The sequence below is a fragment of the Lissotriton vulgaris genome, chromosome 11 (genome assembly GCF_964263255.1).
Source record: "Lissotriton vulgaris chromosome 11, aLisVul1.2, whole genome shotgun sequence".
Classification (NCBI taxonomy): Eukaryota; Metazoa; Chordata; class Amphibia; order Caudata; family Salamandridae; genus Lissotriton; species Lissotriton vulgaris.
The window spans coordinates 165,699,055-165,716,381 of NC_141699.1; the positions used below are offsets into that span (position 1 = coordinate 165,699,055).

At 44.8% G+C, this 17,327-nt stretch overlaps 1 protein-coding gene across 1 annotated transcript in view; it reads left to right on the forward strand.

Moving 5' to 3' along the window:
* CUX2 (cut like homeobox 2) overlaps positions 1-17,327 on the forward strand; it is an 853,070-nt gene that overhangs the window by 792,393 nt on the left and 43,350 nt on the right. The window contains exon 18 of the mRNA XM_086943029.1: positions 7,452-8,239. Coding sequence (XP_086799155.1) covers positions 7,452-8,239 — 788 coding nt within the window. The remainder of the gene's footprint in view (positions 1-7,451; positions 8,240-17,327) is intronic.

Below are 17,327 nucleotides of genomic sequence, written 5' to 3' on the forward strand. Positions count from 1 at the left end.
GGCGCCCCTCGGACTAGTTTAGACCTGTTTGGCGCCTCCCTTACCCCCATTCTCACCCGTTCTGGCTCTACATGATGACTCAGGATGGGACGACCCACACGTACTACACTCATGCTTGAATTTACACGATCCCGGAGGTCTGGTACATTTCCCTTTGTTGAAATTAAAGCAGAAACCCTTCCTCCCTGTATTGCCTGCGGGCCTCGACTGATCGTCAGTGCTCGTACTTGGTCGAAAGGGCGTCCCCACATTTTGGCGGGAGTAATCTACAACATTGCTCCCAACCAATGGCATCTTTAACATTCCTGATTCTTTCATTTTATCCCATGTTATAGAATCGTAACAATCCCAAGTCAAACCCTTGTTATGTTCCTTTTCTTTCCTGAACAGATTGTCATAACAAAACCAATGGTTACCTTGATACGCTGTCGAGTAACCCATAATTCGTGATTGATAAATGGGAAATTCAGAAAGCAACTCGGGCCTACGTTCCCCCAAAATCGATGTAAAAATACCCCACGCATTGCCCCAGTTGCCAATATTCTCATTTACCTTAAAGGCGGCCATTTTTGCGCGCCAAACACTCGGATGCATTAGGTCCTTCTGACTTTTAACATGCTCCACCTCATAATGATCAACAAGCAAGGAGAAAATATTCACGTACTCCCCAGCCCAGATCTTTTCTTTTATAGCTAAAGGCACATGTTGTCCCAATCTCTCTCTACGAGAGGGTGCTGACTCGTCCCTTGCAATCGGCAATGGCCGCTTACCTGAACCGGACGCAGCTTCGGCCGCTTGCGGCTTGTCTATTCCCGCCAACGGCGCAGTCACTTTAGCTGCATCTCTCTTCTCACGAAGCCCTTTTATCAGTGCCTGTGCCTCGGCAGCCGTGGCGCTATCACTACTATCCCCCAACCAAGCTGCTAGCAGTGCTGCCAGCTCGGGGGCATGTCTTCTTTGGATGTCGGGATGACGACAACGGGGATCGGATTCCCCTCCATTGGTACTGGGGTCGGCGCCTCGAGCGGTACAGAGGGGACCGGGACGTCTCCACCGGCTGGAACCCTTCTCGGCCTCTTAGGTCTCCCTCCAGCCGGTGCAGGGCCCGAACCCTCCTCCCCGTCCCGTTTCGCCAACCGTTTCTTTATGTCGGACACCTCTTTGCAAAGGGCCCGCACCATCTGGTCGGTCGTCATTCTCTTTGCGACTTTCTTTGGCATTTCTCCGACGAAGTATCTAGAAGACAAAGAAAAAGATCAAAACGCTCAAAATTGGCTCTTCGTTCTGTCCCGAGCTCACGGGTAGCGAGGAGGTGCAGCTTCGGAGCACAAGAACAAGAGGACGTCTTCTGGTCTTGCGTCTCTTTTTATCCGTCTTCAGGGCGGGCGAGAACCCGCCCCTGCCTGCCCCTAGGGCGGGGCTGGCTACGTCGGTGTCTAGGCCAGCCCACTCTAGGGCGGGAAAAGGCGCGCCCCGGCTACGCCGCTTCGGGCATACCAGCCGAGCCGCGCCTCCCGCCCAAAAATGGCTTCCCGGGGGGATCGAGGCACTCCGCCATACGTTCGGGGGGACCGAGTGGTCGCCCCTTTCCATTATTTCTTCTGTAGCTGAGAGATTAAGCTGTGCAGGATCCGGGCCATTCCATTTAGAAAGGCGGGGGGCAACCCTGTCATTTATTCCATTGTATTGCACCTTCTGAGACATTCTTTTTCTAACTCTTCTGTGTTGGTTGAACAAATCATATTTACTATTCATAAGATACCCCATTAGTTCCGAAATGGTAATAACCTGAAAATTAAGGTTAAACGTTTCTCCTGGCGTTCCTCTGCAGCTGAAAAAGAAAGGAATAATAAACATGGAAACACTTAAGAGAGTGTTTTTTCAAAGGTCTGTTTATCAGGTTTTGAACTGTAATCATAATTGGAACTACTGGGCTCCCGGCTTGGCACGAATACTTAGGGGCAGATTTATGAAGGACTTGCGCCGCCGGTGCGTCACTTTTTCCCATGTTAAAAATGACGCACCGGAGGCGCAAGGCCTTCATAAATCTGCCCCTTAGTTTTTTGGGGCGACTACTAAATATACCAGTCGGTACATCCCTATTTTAAATGGGTCACAATTGTAGCAGCAAAGGAAGAACGCAAACAAATGTGTTCTTTCATGTGTTTTTAATAGACTGACAGGCATATGAACATTGTGTAGTTCTCTCGGAATAAACAGTAGGCATAGCGAACAAATGTTTTAGTTTTCATATTATAGTTTTTAAAACGTGGACATTGGTGCCCCCTTCAGTATGTATAAAGTTAGTACATTTATTCGTGCATAGTAGACGCTTTATAGAGGTCCTTGTTGTCTTTTTAGGTCGAAGCCGACAGTTGAGGATTTGACAATCATGCTGGCTACTGGGGGTTGGACGGAAGGCTGTAGGATGTTATTTTTTTCTAGTACACAAGAAACTTTAAATGGCTGTAAATGAACTGTGCAGATATTTCAGAATATTCAGAATTAGTGAAGCACAAATTCTGATGTGTGGTGGAAACAAATATTTAAAACGATCAAGAAAATAAATACACTATGTGAATACTGTTCCACGCATCACTGTTTGTGTGTGGTATAATTGTATATATCTGCATATGTAATGGTCATTTCAATTGAATATGTGTTGCCTGTAATGGCAGTGCACTACCAATCAACGCAGACTCCACTTTACACCACTCCACTCTACTCTGCACCACTCCACATGAGCAACTTCACTCTATGCCTCTCTACTCAACTCTACACCACTCTACTCTATACTAATGCACTCTATGCCTCTCTAATGTACTATGCACTCTACACCTCTTCAGTTTAGGCCACACCAAACAAATCTGCATCAGTTCACTCTACAATACTGCACTCTATGCCACTCCACTCTGTACCACCCCATTATATGTCAGTGCACTCTATACCAATCCACTCTATGCCACTGCATTTTATGCCAATACACTCTGCTCTGTACCATATCACTCTATGCCAACCGACTCTATACCACTTTAATCTACTCTGCACCACTGTCCTCTACGCCACTGCACTCTACTTGCACCATTCCACTGTACCGCACACCGCTTCACTCTACGCCACTTCACTCTACTCTGAAACAATCTACTATGTGACACTGTAATCTACGCTGCACCACCCCACTGCACACCACTCTTCTCTACGCCACTCAACTCTACCATGCACCACTCTACTCTATGCCACTGCACTTTAATCTAACCAATGCACTCTACACCACTGCACTCCACATCAATGCACTCTACACCACTTTAGTCTAAACCAGTGCACTCAACGGCACTGCACTTTACACCAGTCTGCTCTACACCACTGCACTCTACGCTTCTATACTCCACTGTTTTCTATGCCACTGCACTCTATGCCACTCTACACCATTGTATTCTATGTCACTGCACTCTGTGCCACTCTATTCTACTCTGCACCACTGTATCTTATGCCACTGCTCTCTTCGCCACTCTACTCTGCACCACTCTACTCTACTGCACTCTACAACACTCTACTCTACAACACTGCGCTCTCCACCACTGAACTCTACTCCACTCTACTCTGTGCCACTGTTCTCTACTCCAATGTATTTTACTCTGCACCACTCTGCACCAGTGCACTCTATGCCAATGTGCTTAACTCAGTACAGCTCCACGACAGTGCACTCTACGCCACTACTCTATTGCACTGCACTCTACCCTGCACGACTCCACTCCACACCACTCCACGCCATTCCACTTCACTCTACTCTGAAACAATCTACTTTATGCCAATACACTCTGCACCAGACTACGACACTGCACTCTATGCTGCTCCACTATACTTTGCACCATTCCACTCTGCATTCTAAACCACTGCAATCCCCATCTATGCACTCTCCACCACTTTACTCAAAACCAATGCACTCCACGCCAACTACTCTGCACCACTGCACTCTATGCCACTATACTGTACAACACTCTACGCCACTGCAAGCTACGCCTCTTTACGCCATTGCATTGTACGTCACTGCACTCTGACACTATTCTACTCTGCATCACCGTACTCTACACCATTGCTCTCTACATCACTCTACTTTTCACCACTCATCTCTACACCACTGCACTCTATGCCACACCACTGCACTCTATGACACTCTACTCTGCAAGACTATACTCTCCACCACTAAACTCTCCACTACTCTACTCTGCACAACTGCACTCTACTCTGCACCACTCAACTCTGTGCCTCTCTATGCCACTACACTTGATACCACTGCACTCCACATCACTTTAATCTACTCTGCACCACTGCACTTCATGCTACTCTACACCTTTGCATTTTGTCCTGCACCGCTCCACTTAACCCTGCAACACTCTACTCTACTCTTAAACAGTTTACTGTACTCCAGTGCACTCTACGCCACTCTACCGCACCCTGCGCCACTCTATGATGCTCTACACAACTTTCTCTATGCCACACCCTACCACTTCACTCCACTCCACTCCACTACTTTACTCTATGCCACTCTACTCTACAGCACTCTACTCCACTCTATGCAATTTCACTCAACTTCACTCACTACTCCACTGTATGCCACTCCACTCTAGGACAATCTACTCGGTTGTATGCCACCCTGTTCTACAAAACTCTACTCCATTCTGTGCAACACCCTCTATGCCACTCCACTTTGCTCTATGCCACTCTACTCTATGAGTCTCTGCCACTCCACTCTACCCTACACCCTTCCACTCTACAACACTCTACTCCCTCCACAACACTACGCCACTCTATGGTACTCCTCGCAAATCCATTTCACTCCACTTTACAAAACTGCACTGCACACCACTCTTCTTTATGCCACTAACTTTTAGCCATGCTGAACAATAGCCATATTGGTGTACAACATTGCTAAAACATATTGGCTACCCCAATAGCTCTTGCATAGGCAAGAAGTACTGGCTTTGCCAATGCTTGTTTGCATTTTTGGTGTTGACAATGACTACAAACAGCATCAGATTCCATTGTTTCTTGGGCCTGGAGTGAGGGAATGTCTTTAAAGATAATCTTCATGACCGGGTTTGCTCATTCTCGAGAAGTGCTGTGCCTAACTTCGTTCTTTTGCACTCCTCTTACTCATCCAGATATTGCTTAAGAACAGAACCTAAAAAAGTAATGTAATTATGATAGGTGATGACACAGAACACCTGAATTAATTACATTAAATAATAATAGGGGTAAGTACATAGGTACGTACCGTTAAGTCAGGTGTTTCACCATTTTTGTACACACACTACTATCAGTAATTCCAAAAGCATGGCAAATAATTGAGAAAATAATATGCATATATTCTCTGCCAATCCCCAGTTATGTAATACTACTGACAGCCAGTCTTCCTCAATTTATGGGTGTGCGCTTCATCTTCATAGTTGCATTACCCTTGAATGTACCCCATCTTAAACATGCCTACCCCAGTCGATACACAACCATAACTCTTCACCTTTGATTCTTCGCAGACCCCCCCTGTATGTTCAGGCCCTCTCAATTTCTTTTCCTTTCCTCAACATCAGTGTAGATTTTACATATCCTAATATGTAAAATCTATTTGTTTGAGCCTGGATACTAATGACTGTTCCCAGTAAGCCAAGGTGAGATCCGAGTAGTTTGTGTTCGTCGCTTGTGTGACTGTAGATACATTTGCTTAGCATACTCCTGCCATCTAGTGTTGGGCTTGGATATTTGCAAGACATATTTCGTCTTCAAAGAAGTCTGTTGAGTCATAAAGCATTATGATATGAGTCCACTTTTGTTGTACATTGCGCATTGGCACCGACACCATTTTAGATTGTTTTTTTCCACCATCGGGTTCAGACTTGCACAGAGTAGGCTTCGGGGACATTGAGTACCTCTGTTCGTGGGGCTTGTTTGGTTACTCAGCACCACACTGTGTTCAACGCAGCCGAGCATCTGCGTCGTCTTCCTTCTGGCATACCCGGCCTTCAGAAGCTCCAAGATCGCTGTTGACGTCACAAGACTTGCAGCACATCTGCACGACACAAGCAGAAAGGAGACAAATAAGTGCAAAAAAGGGGGGGGGGGGGAGGGACAGAGTAAGATGCCACACAATCTGTGCACCCAGGATCTAGAACAACTGCCCGAGCCTGATTCAACTTAGGAAAGAGCTGTAGACACACGTCTGTTAAGAACAGTACTTCATGGCAGTCATATTTCAATCCCGCTCTCAGAACACAGATCCCGTTCAATCACTCGTTGACTCTGTCTTTGCCTTTGACCCTGTACAGACCACTGTTGCCATTTCACTGGCATTGTGCTACACAAATATCGCATTCATGGATACATTAAAAAGATGTATTTCTTTGCAGGGTGCCTTTAATAGCCACAAGAACTGAAGTGAGGCGGTGGGGCGGGGGATGGGATAAGTAATATTAAATAATAAATAAAACCACTTACTTTGCACTCGCTGCATCGCCTGTGCGGCGAGCGCAAAGTAAGTGGTTTTATTATTTATTTATCTATTTGATATTACTCATCCCATCCACCGCTCCACTATTCTGGGAGTTGCTACTGGACTCCATTAAATCAATTCTCATAAGACAAGAAGTGGTACACATTTTCTGTTTTAATTGTTATTACAATGTGTTACAGGTACGATTTCATACTTATCCCCACGTTTTCCCCCTTTTGTAGGTCTGCTAGGTACTTGGCATAACTGGAAATGCTTGGTATTAATTTACAACGTGTCATTTAAAACAAAAAACAACCACGCACCGAAATGTCTTGACTATTTATTCCCAAGCTTGTGCCTTAGAACTGTAGTGGTAGACCCTATGTATTCCGCCTGTACTCCACTCTTAACTTCACTTGATATCTGTACACGGAACGTGTTTCAGTCAGGCTTAGTATGGATGATGCCTGAAGTCATTCTGTTTGAATATTTTCTGGCAATCAATCAAAAACATCTATTTGATGTCAAAAGGTTTGAATGCACAAAATCGGAAATGCCATTTTGATAGATATTTTTTGAGCCCCTTAGTTTAAATCTACATTTGGTTCAAAAGCCAAACTTTCACTCCCACCACTCTCCTGCTTAACTTGTCCTTACCCCCTTCCTCTTTATCATCCCCTGCCGAAGGCTATGTCAGACTCTAAATCTGTCTGTTCTTGTAGCCTTAACATGCTCCGTAACCATACATTTCACTTACCCTCAAACCTGTCGCCCTGCGCCTTGCCCTTATACAATTAAATTCCACTTGTGCCAGTGTATCTCCCTTCTGTTTGTTTTGTCACTAATTGCTCTTTCAAACCATATGCTAAGATCACCCTGTAATTCAAACCAAATTATTCAACTGAGTCGCTGATGACCCCAGCAATGCCATTCATATTGTGATGATTATCATTTATTGTGTTCACAGGTGAAACAAAATGTTCTTCCATCTCAGTGGCATCATCAAACGGCAACAGCAACTCTGAAGATGCAATTAAAAGCATTCTGGAGCAGGCGCGACGCGAGATGCAGGCCCAGCAACAGGCTCTGATGGAGATGGAGTCCAGCAGCAGGGCCAGGTCCATCCCCACGCCTCCCCCAGACCGCTCTGCGCTGATGGCTGCCACCGCTGCCAGCCAGAGTGTCACCCAGGTCTACATCAAGCAGGAAGACAGCGTGCTGATGAACAGCACGCACATCAGCTCCACGCACACGCCGCTGAGCGTGCTCTCCCCAGCAGCCTTCGTGCAGAGCATTATCCGCAAGGTGAAGTCAGAAATTGGTGATGCGGGCTCATACTTTGACCAGCATTGGGCCTCGGAGAGGAACATGATGAGCAGACCCTACACATCCGTCTCTCCATCCTTGTCTTCCTCTTCTTCGAGCTATTCGAGTATGGTGAATGGCAGACCCTGGCAGCGAGGAGAAAATGGGGAGAGCATCTCCAACGAGGAAGAGGTCATGCTCGGGGAGGAAGAGCTGCACAAGATGGCAGAGGTGAAGTCCGAAGGGGGGAGCTCAGAATCGCAGAGCGCGAGCCGTCTGTCGTATTACCCTGCCTATGTTCCGAGAAACCTGAAGCCGACCGTTGCCCCCCTGACACCAGAGCAGTACGAGCTGTATATGTACAGAGAAGTGGATACCCTGGAGCTGACAAGGCAGGTGAAGGAGAAGCTGGCAAAGAATGGAATTTGCCAGAGGATCTTCGGAGAAAAGGTATGGCTACCAGGATTTCGTTTGTTTCCATTGATGAAAGCCCAACATAGACACTGGCATGTGATTTGTATTTCAGATTTATGTGATATAAAACCGGAATTACTCATATAAACAGATGCCTTGTGTTAGATCTAATAATGTGCATGTAATGTAAAGTTTACAATTCTAATTGTGAAACAGTTATGTCATGCTGACCTAGCACTCAAATACAACTTTCCACCAAGTTGCCTTTCACACATTTTTTAATATCTGTTTATTAACCTTTTATGTATACAATCTCTTTGTATACACACTTAGTTGCCTTTCACACATAAAGCTGGAATGTCTGGTGTAAACAGCAATACTGCCATATATGGGTAGAAAAATCCAAAATCAAAGGTAATACTGCACTACTAGATTGCAGTAGCGTGATTAATCCACCAGGATATTCCTCTGTTCCTCTTAGTTTAGGTGCCCTGTCTGCCCCCTCAACCCCGCCACGGTGAGGTACAAAATGGAGTCAGACAAAAAACAAAGCTTGATGTTCCCAGCGAAGCGGTGCTCCCTGTGCTCGAAGCCGCAGATCTGGTGGAGAGTCTATAGACCCCTTGCCAGCAGCCTTTTCAGGGAACCCATCCAGGCACATCCAGGAAGCATTTGTCATTGGTGTGAGTCACTGACGCTTTGAAATACTCTTGCATCACCCCTCTCCGCAGAAACTCAGCTAACCAGTAGCCGCTGGCAGAGAATAGGGTGAAGGGGGAACAAAATGAAAAAAAAAAATACCAGTTACCTTTTCTGCCGGCCGCATCTCTCCTCTGCTTTTCCGGCAAGTCCTGAAAGCACAAAGGCTCCCCTAAGCCAATCACAACGCTGCAGTGCAGGCCTGCAGCTGACTCAAAGTGTTGTAGGCCTGCCATGAAACTCTGAAATCCTAGGAAAAGTGGTTGTAATAAAAACCCATTTCGATTCCCAGTTCATTCTCAACAGATGACAGTCTGACTTCTTTCCTCTCCTTGGAAATTAAACCATGCTAATATGTGGTAAGACTCAGTGGTAAAGCAAGTGTACCATGGGTATCAATGAAAGTAAAGACAATTGACACTGAGTCAGTTAGTAAAAGACAGTCATATTGGGGCGAGTAAGATCCTCAAACTGCTGGGCCCTTACCCCCCTGATGCACTTATAAAAATAACGCACCCGTTGAAAGACTCAACACAGTGGACAGTGGCTCCTTCTTCATGCCCTTGGTTGTAGACCTCTTGCCAGTACTCCACACGATGCAGCACATCATCCGCCTGCACCAGTGGTCCACAGTGGACAAGGCCACACACCAAGCTTGCATTGCACAAGAGCATATATGCCAACCCTCCCGATTCAGGCGGGAGAATACCGATTTCAAGCCTAGCCTCCCGATTCCTGCATGCAAAAACCCGACTCTTCGGTGGGCTTCGGACTGCAGGGACTGGTCTTGTGTGACTCAGATTATTCATCTCCACTAACCTGCTCCAGCAGGCAGGTGCACAATACTTTTATCACTCTCTCTCTGTCTGCCATTGCGATTTCTCTGTGCTCCTGAAAGTTAAGGAAATAACGTATATTTGCATTTCTGCTATCTGCTCCTGCAGCAGCACACTTGCAAGTCATGCCAGTAGACCCGATGCAGGCCGCAACCATTAATGGGAGAAATACATTCTCTTGAGTATTATAAAAAAAACTCATACTTTCCTCTTCCAAAATGTTGTCACATATGCAAGAAGTACCCACCCCTACATTCCCTTTCTCCAGCCTACTGACCTGTGGATTCCTAGGGGAATCCCCCCTTTTGCCGGCGAAGGTAAGTGAAAGAGCATTTGCATTTTACTCTATTTGACCACAGCAATCTCTAGATGCTGCTCTGCTCCAAAGTCCCCTCATCAGAAGAAGGAGGTGAAAAATAAGAGCCATCAACAACTGAACTTCTAAACATTGGAGTCTGTTCACTCACAATGTAGGGAGTGAAAAGGTTTTTGTGCACACTTTTTTTTTAAATCTCCGAAATATAGGGTCCTGGTTGCATGCTAAGGGTAATTTCTTTTTTCTTGCTATGTTGCAGTGCCCTGATAACATATCAAGATTTCACTATGGCCAAACTAGTAGCTTCCTTCTAGCCTCCAGATCGTGGGTTGTTTTCCTAAGTCTCATATTTGGTATTAGAGAGATACTGCTAAGGGACATCTGTGACTGCCTTGATGAAACTATGGTGCTTTCTTCAGGCACAGATTCACACCTATACTGAGGGCATACAAATCTCCCTCTGGGCCCCATGTGAACAGGAGCAGTTCTTGGTTCCATTCAAGGTGTTTGATGCAAGAGGAGTATATGAGGCAAACCCCTCCCTTATTTGGTAATACTGCACCAACCAATGGAAGTGAAGATCAAAAACCTTGTGGGTTTATGGAACAGAGACCCCAACCTATACTTATGTAGAGGCCGGTGTCCAGTGCTCCATCAACCAAATCAAACTCCTTAAAAACCTGTCTTTTAATCCTGCCAAAAAAGACCCAATGTTTGTTGCAACCATGGTGATCTTTTGTCTTGACTATGCCATTATTCCAGCATGATGGAGTAGTAGGTAAAAAGATTACAGAAATTACCAAAGTTTGCACGGAAACATATGCTTAGTCTTAAGAAAAGGCCAACCAGTCTCATGCCGCCTCTGTTTTCTCCCTGTGCAAGCCAACATAACCTTTAAGATCCTCTGACTTAAATACTGATACCCGTACCACTGTTCCCACATCCACTCCCAGGTACAGTTCAAGCCTTTACATTCACATTGACGAGCACATGCAATTCTTCTGCTGTAGTTCACAAAGAAGTGCAAAGGTAGAGGGGGCAGACACTACTTTTCCATTCCTCCTCGCCTTGGAACACTCCTACAGAGGTATTTACAAGCATATAATCTCATATAACTCCCTGGAAAGAAAAAGACTCCTTTACTGAATTTTTCTACAAGTGCTGTCCTCTGGAGAAAAATGATTTGCAGATGAAGCAGTTGGAGAAAGTTCAATTCAATCTCTGTATGTTTGCCATTCAAGTAACTAAATAACTTGAAATTCCATTTATGCCAAATATTATGCACTGTATGATTCCACCATGTGCACTGACAGCACCCCTCAAATTCTCTCACTTTGTTGCATGTTGCAGTATACACCGTAAGTGCGACAAATGTCCAGACGTGGGTCCCATGACCACGTTGTCATGTGACTCAAGCTGCAACTGACTGTGTAGGACCAGATCAGCCAAACCCAGTCTGGAGTTAATTGTGTTCCCATCTGGAGGGTCTGACTAGGTAGTTCGGGCTGAACGGTTCCTACAGGAACACAATATTGACTGATTTACATATGGATGGTTTCTGTCTAGAGTGACACAGGGGGTGAAAAGTGATGGACTACAATGCAGCCCCGGGTTATCATCAGTGGTTGAGATTAATTCAATATTTTTTTTACACCACTTTGGTTCAATTTTCAGGCAAGCTACATGAGATGCATTTACTGACAGCACATCTAAATGGGCCTCATTTATATAGTCAGTGATTATCCTGAAAAGGCGTTATGAATCCTGCCCTTCTCCACCAACATAGGACATTGTTGTGTTATTATCTTTTACTGAGGTAACTTTTTTATGAAGCTCAGAAATATAAAAGGCCTGAACCTGCCTAGCTGGGATATTTTCTGGTGATCTGTAGGTTAAGCACAAATGTCTACAGCAGGCTCTCAACTTGCAGCGTATTGCTCGCCTCTTTGTTTTTCTCGGTGAGATGCCCTAGTTGGCACAGGTATGCCAAGAGGTATGTCCTATACCTTTGTGTGCTAAAGGGACGTAAGCTGCACCTCACCGTTGAGGTATTGTAAGACAGGAATACTCTTAAGATTGCCAGCGTTCAGGGAGCCTTGCCTAGAAGTTCAAATGGACCCTCTCTTTTGGGTCAGGGCCAAGACTGATTTGCATATGGCTGTTCAATTTTGTAATTGCACAGATAGGAAGAAAACACAATGGGGTGCATTGGTGCAATGCATTCAGGCCTTCATTTCTGGTCGCTCTATTTCCAGGAGCTGAAACGACCTAAAAATATATTATTACTACATGGTGCCGCTTTTTCTCCCACCAGTTTTACTTCCTGATTCCAAGTTCTGGTCAGGGATAACATACCATTTCAGTTTTACCACATGATACAGTGGCATGCTTTCCCTTTTCCTAGGTTGTAAGCTTTGGATTCCATCAACATCTGCAAGTAGGGAAACATTCAAGCTAAAACCTAACAGCCAAAGCACAGCTCCTTAATAGTTTGTTCACAATAGCAGGTTATAAAGCTATGCAACCAATGCAATGCACATTTTGAAGCTATATTGTTTTGTACAAAATAGCAATTACAACGAGATTCCTAAAAGTTTGATAAATAACAACCTCATTATAGTTTGTAAAAAACGTAGATTCTAGTAAGTCTAGAATGACAGTAGAGGGAGTTTAGGAAGGATAAAACGTATTAAAATACATCATAATATGATTGAGATGGTAGACAAATTCCAACATAAAAATAAGGGGGAAAGGAAATGGGAAATAAAAACGTCCTTCACCACATATAAAAATAAGGGGGAAAGGAAATGGGAAATAAAAACGTCCTTCACCACATATGGCAATAGCTAATCATTATGGCTTGTACCGGCAGGAGAGGATAAAACCATGTTTTTCTTCTGCAACTCTAGATAATTAGCTGATGCCGTTATCAGAAATGCAGAGGAAACTCTCCAGGTGTTTGCGTATAAGCCAAGCAACCTGCAGGTTTTTGGACACCCTAATAATTACAACTTCCCTAGTGTCAGACTTCAGAATCCATATAGCTTGCACGTAACGCCTGACACCTGGAAGGTGGCATACTGGTATGATCCACTTCTTACGGGGAGCCCTGTAAGTGGTACAGAATAGTAAAAAATGGTGAGGGTTTCAGAGACCAATTTGCAAACAGGGTTCACAGTGCTCAACTCATGTATTTTCCCCTGCTAGCGTTAAAACCAAGAAATGGGAGTGACCCATATCTAAATATTAGGTATGGCTGTCTTGGAAGGAAGCCTTGGATAGTGTCAAAGGAAGCTTCATAGGTTGGGATCTTTTCCTGATCAAGGAATTGATTGCTCTAGCTACTTTTCTTGCAATTCTTGCCCTCCATCCTAGATGTATTCCCTAAACATATCCTTAATTAATTGGCTTGGGATTTGAGCAGCTTTGTCGGGCGTATCCCAAAGAGATTGGAAGCCTAGCATATACAAAACCAAATCATTTTTGAATAGGCCATCTATGGTATTCTTAGATGGCCCTTGGTACTTCGGATTTCCTTAAGAGGGAGTCTATAGGGTTCCAATTCTTCGGAGGACCATCGTAACCTATGCCAAAACAGCAAGGGTCTCTGAAGCACAGTAATGGGGATCGGGTATGATCCCAAATCTTATAACAAGGGAAGGCGAGGCGTGCTTTGTGGTTGGTTGAAAGCCTGAGAAACCTGTTTTCAGCCAATGTGAGCTCCTTGAACCCAGTGTGGCCCCAAAGTTCAGCACGGTATATTGCTGAGCTTTTTGCATTCACCTTGTAAATTTCTGTGGCTGGAGAAAGATTTGGGGATTCCAATTTCCTTGCCATCTTAAGGATTGCTTGTTCCTGTCTCCTGATGAAATTTTAGCGTACTCTTATCTGTTTGAACCGTCCAGTTAAATTTGTGGGTCAAATTCACCCCGAGATAGACAAAGTCCTGGCCTTGCTTGAGGGGTGAATTTTTTACTAAGATTCTTGCCCGTGCTTACCTATATGGGTTTAGTTCTATAAATTTACTTTTTGTTATATTAAGCTCTAGACCTCAATCTGCACAAAACAGCAGGAAGCGATTTATAATGGCATGATGTCCTTCAGGGGTTTTAGACATAAGGATAGTATTGTCTGCAAATAATAGAGTAGGGATTTTGGTGATGTCTACTTTTGGGGTGTCATGGTTAGGGAAATCAAGGAACATTCCTGACGGACTCCCCTCTCTATCTTGAAGGAATCGGTTTGCTCCCCATTCTTCCCATACCTTACGATTGCATAATTGTCCTCGTGTAATCTTATGAGGCTATCTAAGGTGTTCTCTGGAACCCCAATATTGGCTATGGCTTCCCACATCTTATTGCGCAGTGGCCAAATCAAACTTTGACTTTAAGTCCATGATAGTCATTAGAGATGGCCTTTTTTAGACACCACCTTTTTCCAGTAGATTGCACTAAATTTCTGTATCTGGTCAAGAGTGCTACTTTTTGGCCTAAAGCCAGCTTGGAAGTTCCAGAAGATGTGATTCATCAGGGCCCAGTCTGATAGTTTCCCCAAAAGTTGCTGGCACGTCTAGTAAACCAATAGGGCTATCATTTCCGGGATCATCCCATTGGCCTTTCTTATAAATCAAGACGATCTCATCACTCCGCCATGGTTTTGGTATCGGACCTGCGTTCATAATTGCCCTCGTAAAATGGTTGAGCTAGGGAGCCAAAAGATCAGCTGGTATGCAATCTGGGCCAAGGGCTTTCCTAGAAACAATTTATTTTAAAGACATATATGAATCTGAGATAGAAATCTAAAGAGATTCTAGGCACCTAGGATGACTGATTAGGTCCTGGCCAACTAGGTTATTACAGCTCAAACCTTTGCTAAATTCAGCTTCTCAAAATGATCTGTCCACCTATGTGGTTGGACATTGAAGGCCACTGTGGCGGTTAAGGAGCAATTACCATGTGTGACAATACCCCCAAACAAAAGGTCCTAGCGTCTCTCACTTTGGCTGTGTGGGCTTACCAGACCACATCCTGCCAGAGAATTCTGGCATGGGCCACCATTTCCTGACAGTTTCTTTGTGCTGCGGGAATTCCACCCTGGCGTTAAGCTTTGATGAGCTTCAGTAGAGTGGATTTTGCTGATCTACACTGATCATTATACCATGGGTGCGAGGCCGGTTTAGTTTTAGGTGAGGTTTTTTGTTCTTTTGAGAGCAAATCTCTCAGACTTTCAAAAAATTCCTTGTGAGATGCTACAATAAAGTTGAAGCCTGACCCTTGGGAGAGGAAGATGGGCTTTGTGTCCATCTCGTCAGCTACCTTGATATATGCCTGATTCATGGTGTTGGGATGGGCTACAACATTCTCCCATTTCAGGGTCTTTTTGTTACTTGAGAGAACAGTGTCTCCTAAGAGGCTAGGTTTCATTGTCTTTGGACCAATGGACCAATAACCCATTCCAGATCTAGATTAAGATCGTTATGGTCAATGTATCCTCTTTCTAAAACTACCATATCCCTCATGTGTGAGCAGGTCTGCATGGGTAAAAAAATGTAGTCTATTCTGGATGTTTAGTTTTAGGTTATTGAAGGTGTGAGAACCCTCCTGGTCGAACAGGAATCTACCATTATACGCTCTTAAACCTACCCTCAACGAGATACCCAATATTTAGGTTGCTCGAACCAAGCGTCTCTTGATTTGTGGGATTCCGAGTTTAGGTATTTGCCGTATTGCATCTTCCTCTTCAGTTAAATCTAATTCAAAGTTGTCAGTTGGCTCAAATGTTGCATTGAAGTCACCTGTGATTAACGCACAAGCATCAAGAGATAAGGCATCTAGGGCGTTTTCACGTGACACTAGGGTAGGAGATTCCTTGTTCACACCTATAGACCTATTGTAAATATTAAATATGTAGACAAAGCTATTTTCTTTAGATAAACCAAAGCCAAGCAAATAGGTGAAATGTCAGGGAGATTTTGCAATTGAGAGAATTTTTCACCCAGATGAATAAGCCCCCAGCTGGGCGACCTCTTCCCTGGCAGGGCACAAAATATGTGTGTAGCCACACCTATATACTGGTTCAACACACCAGGATTCCTGGAACAGACAAACTTTGTGAGTATCTATAAAGGGGCTCCAGTTAGTTTAAGCAAGTTTAGATTTCATTCCAGCAACATTCAGGAAAGTACACTGCATGAGTCCTTGGCAATGGTCCTAGATGATGAGCTATATAGGGCCTGTGAGCTGACAGTTTTATGCGTCACTGCTTGTGCTGCAGACTGAGTGAAAGGGCTAACAAAGTCATTATGGACGTGGCTGGCAAAATCAATGTGGTGCGCGACAGCCAGTCATTTTCCTCAAGCGGAGATGGTGAAAAACTCCCAACATTGATGGCCTCTACAAGATTTAGGGGGGCATGGTCCCCTATGCCATGCTGCAAAGCTGCTGGAGAGGGTGCCTTGGAAATCTGGGATTGTAATCAAGAGGGTTGGTTTTGCCACCATTGTATATATATGGTGAGGGTTTAAACTGAATATTAGAGTCACAGGGTGGAAACGATCGTGCTTCCAAAGCCGAAAGGCCGTCCACCACAGCCTGATCTTTTAGGGTCAATTTAATGCTACTGTGGACCCCATGGAGGTTGGCCACGCGTTGGGCAAAGGATATGTCTAAGCAAATAAAGGAGAGACACTTACAGTTGTGGCGAATGCAGTGCTTCACCTTATTGATCAGACCCTCTGTTGATTCCCATTGACCAATTGCTAATCTGGGAACCTTAGAAAGTTGGTACTTGGAGGGGGGAGGGGGTGTTGTGCGATTATTACTCATAAGTCAATGGTGCTTGGAGATCTTAGATTGCGTAATAGGCATTAGTGGCTTGGTACCACCTCCCTCTGCATAAGAGCACTTGTTGACTGATCCTGCTAGGCCTTCCAGGGCTCTCGAACTACAAATGTTTGGGGGTCCTGACAGAGGTTAACCCACCAGTGCTGCACTCTTGCGAATAATTACGTGAGGCTGGCGACACAACTGGTTCTTGCATCGTTCCAGCTTGTGTACCGCTAGATTGTCAGCTAAATGTGCATTACATTTTTCGAGCTCCGGTACCCTTGAGAACAGCAACTGGATTGCTTCATATCATCGAGCTCACCCCTGAGGTGTGAATCAAGGCTTTGTTAAATAATGTTCCCTAGCCTCAGCTTGAGCTGCGTCTGCAATATATGGGCTGGGGAGTTCTCCTCCTAGATTTGCAAGGGGAGTGTAATGGTTGGAACATT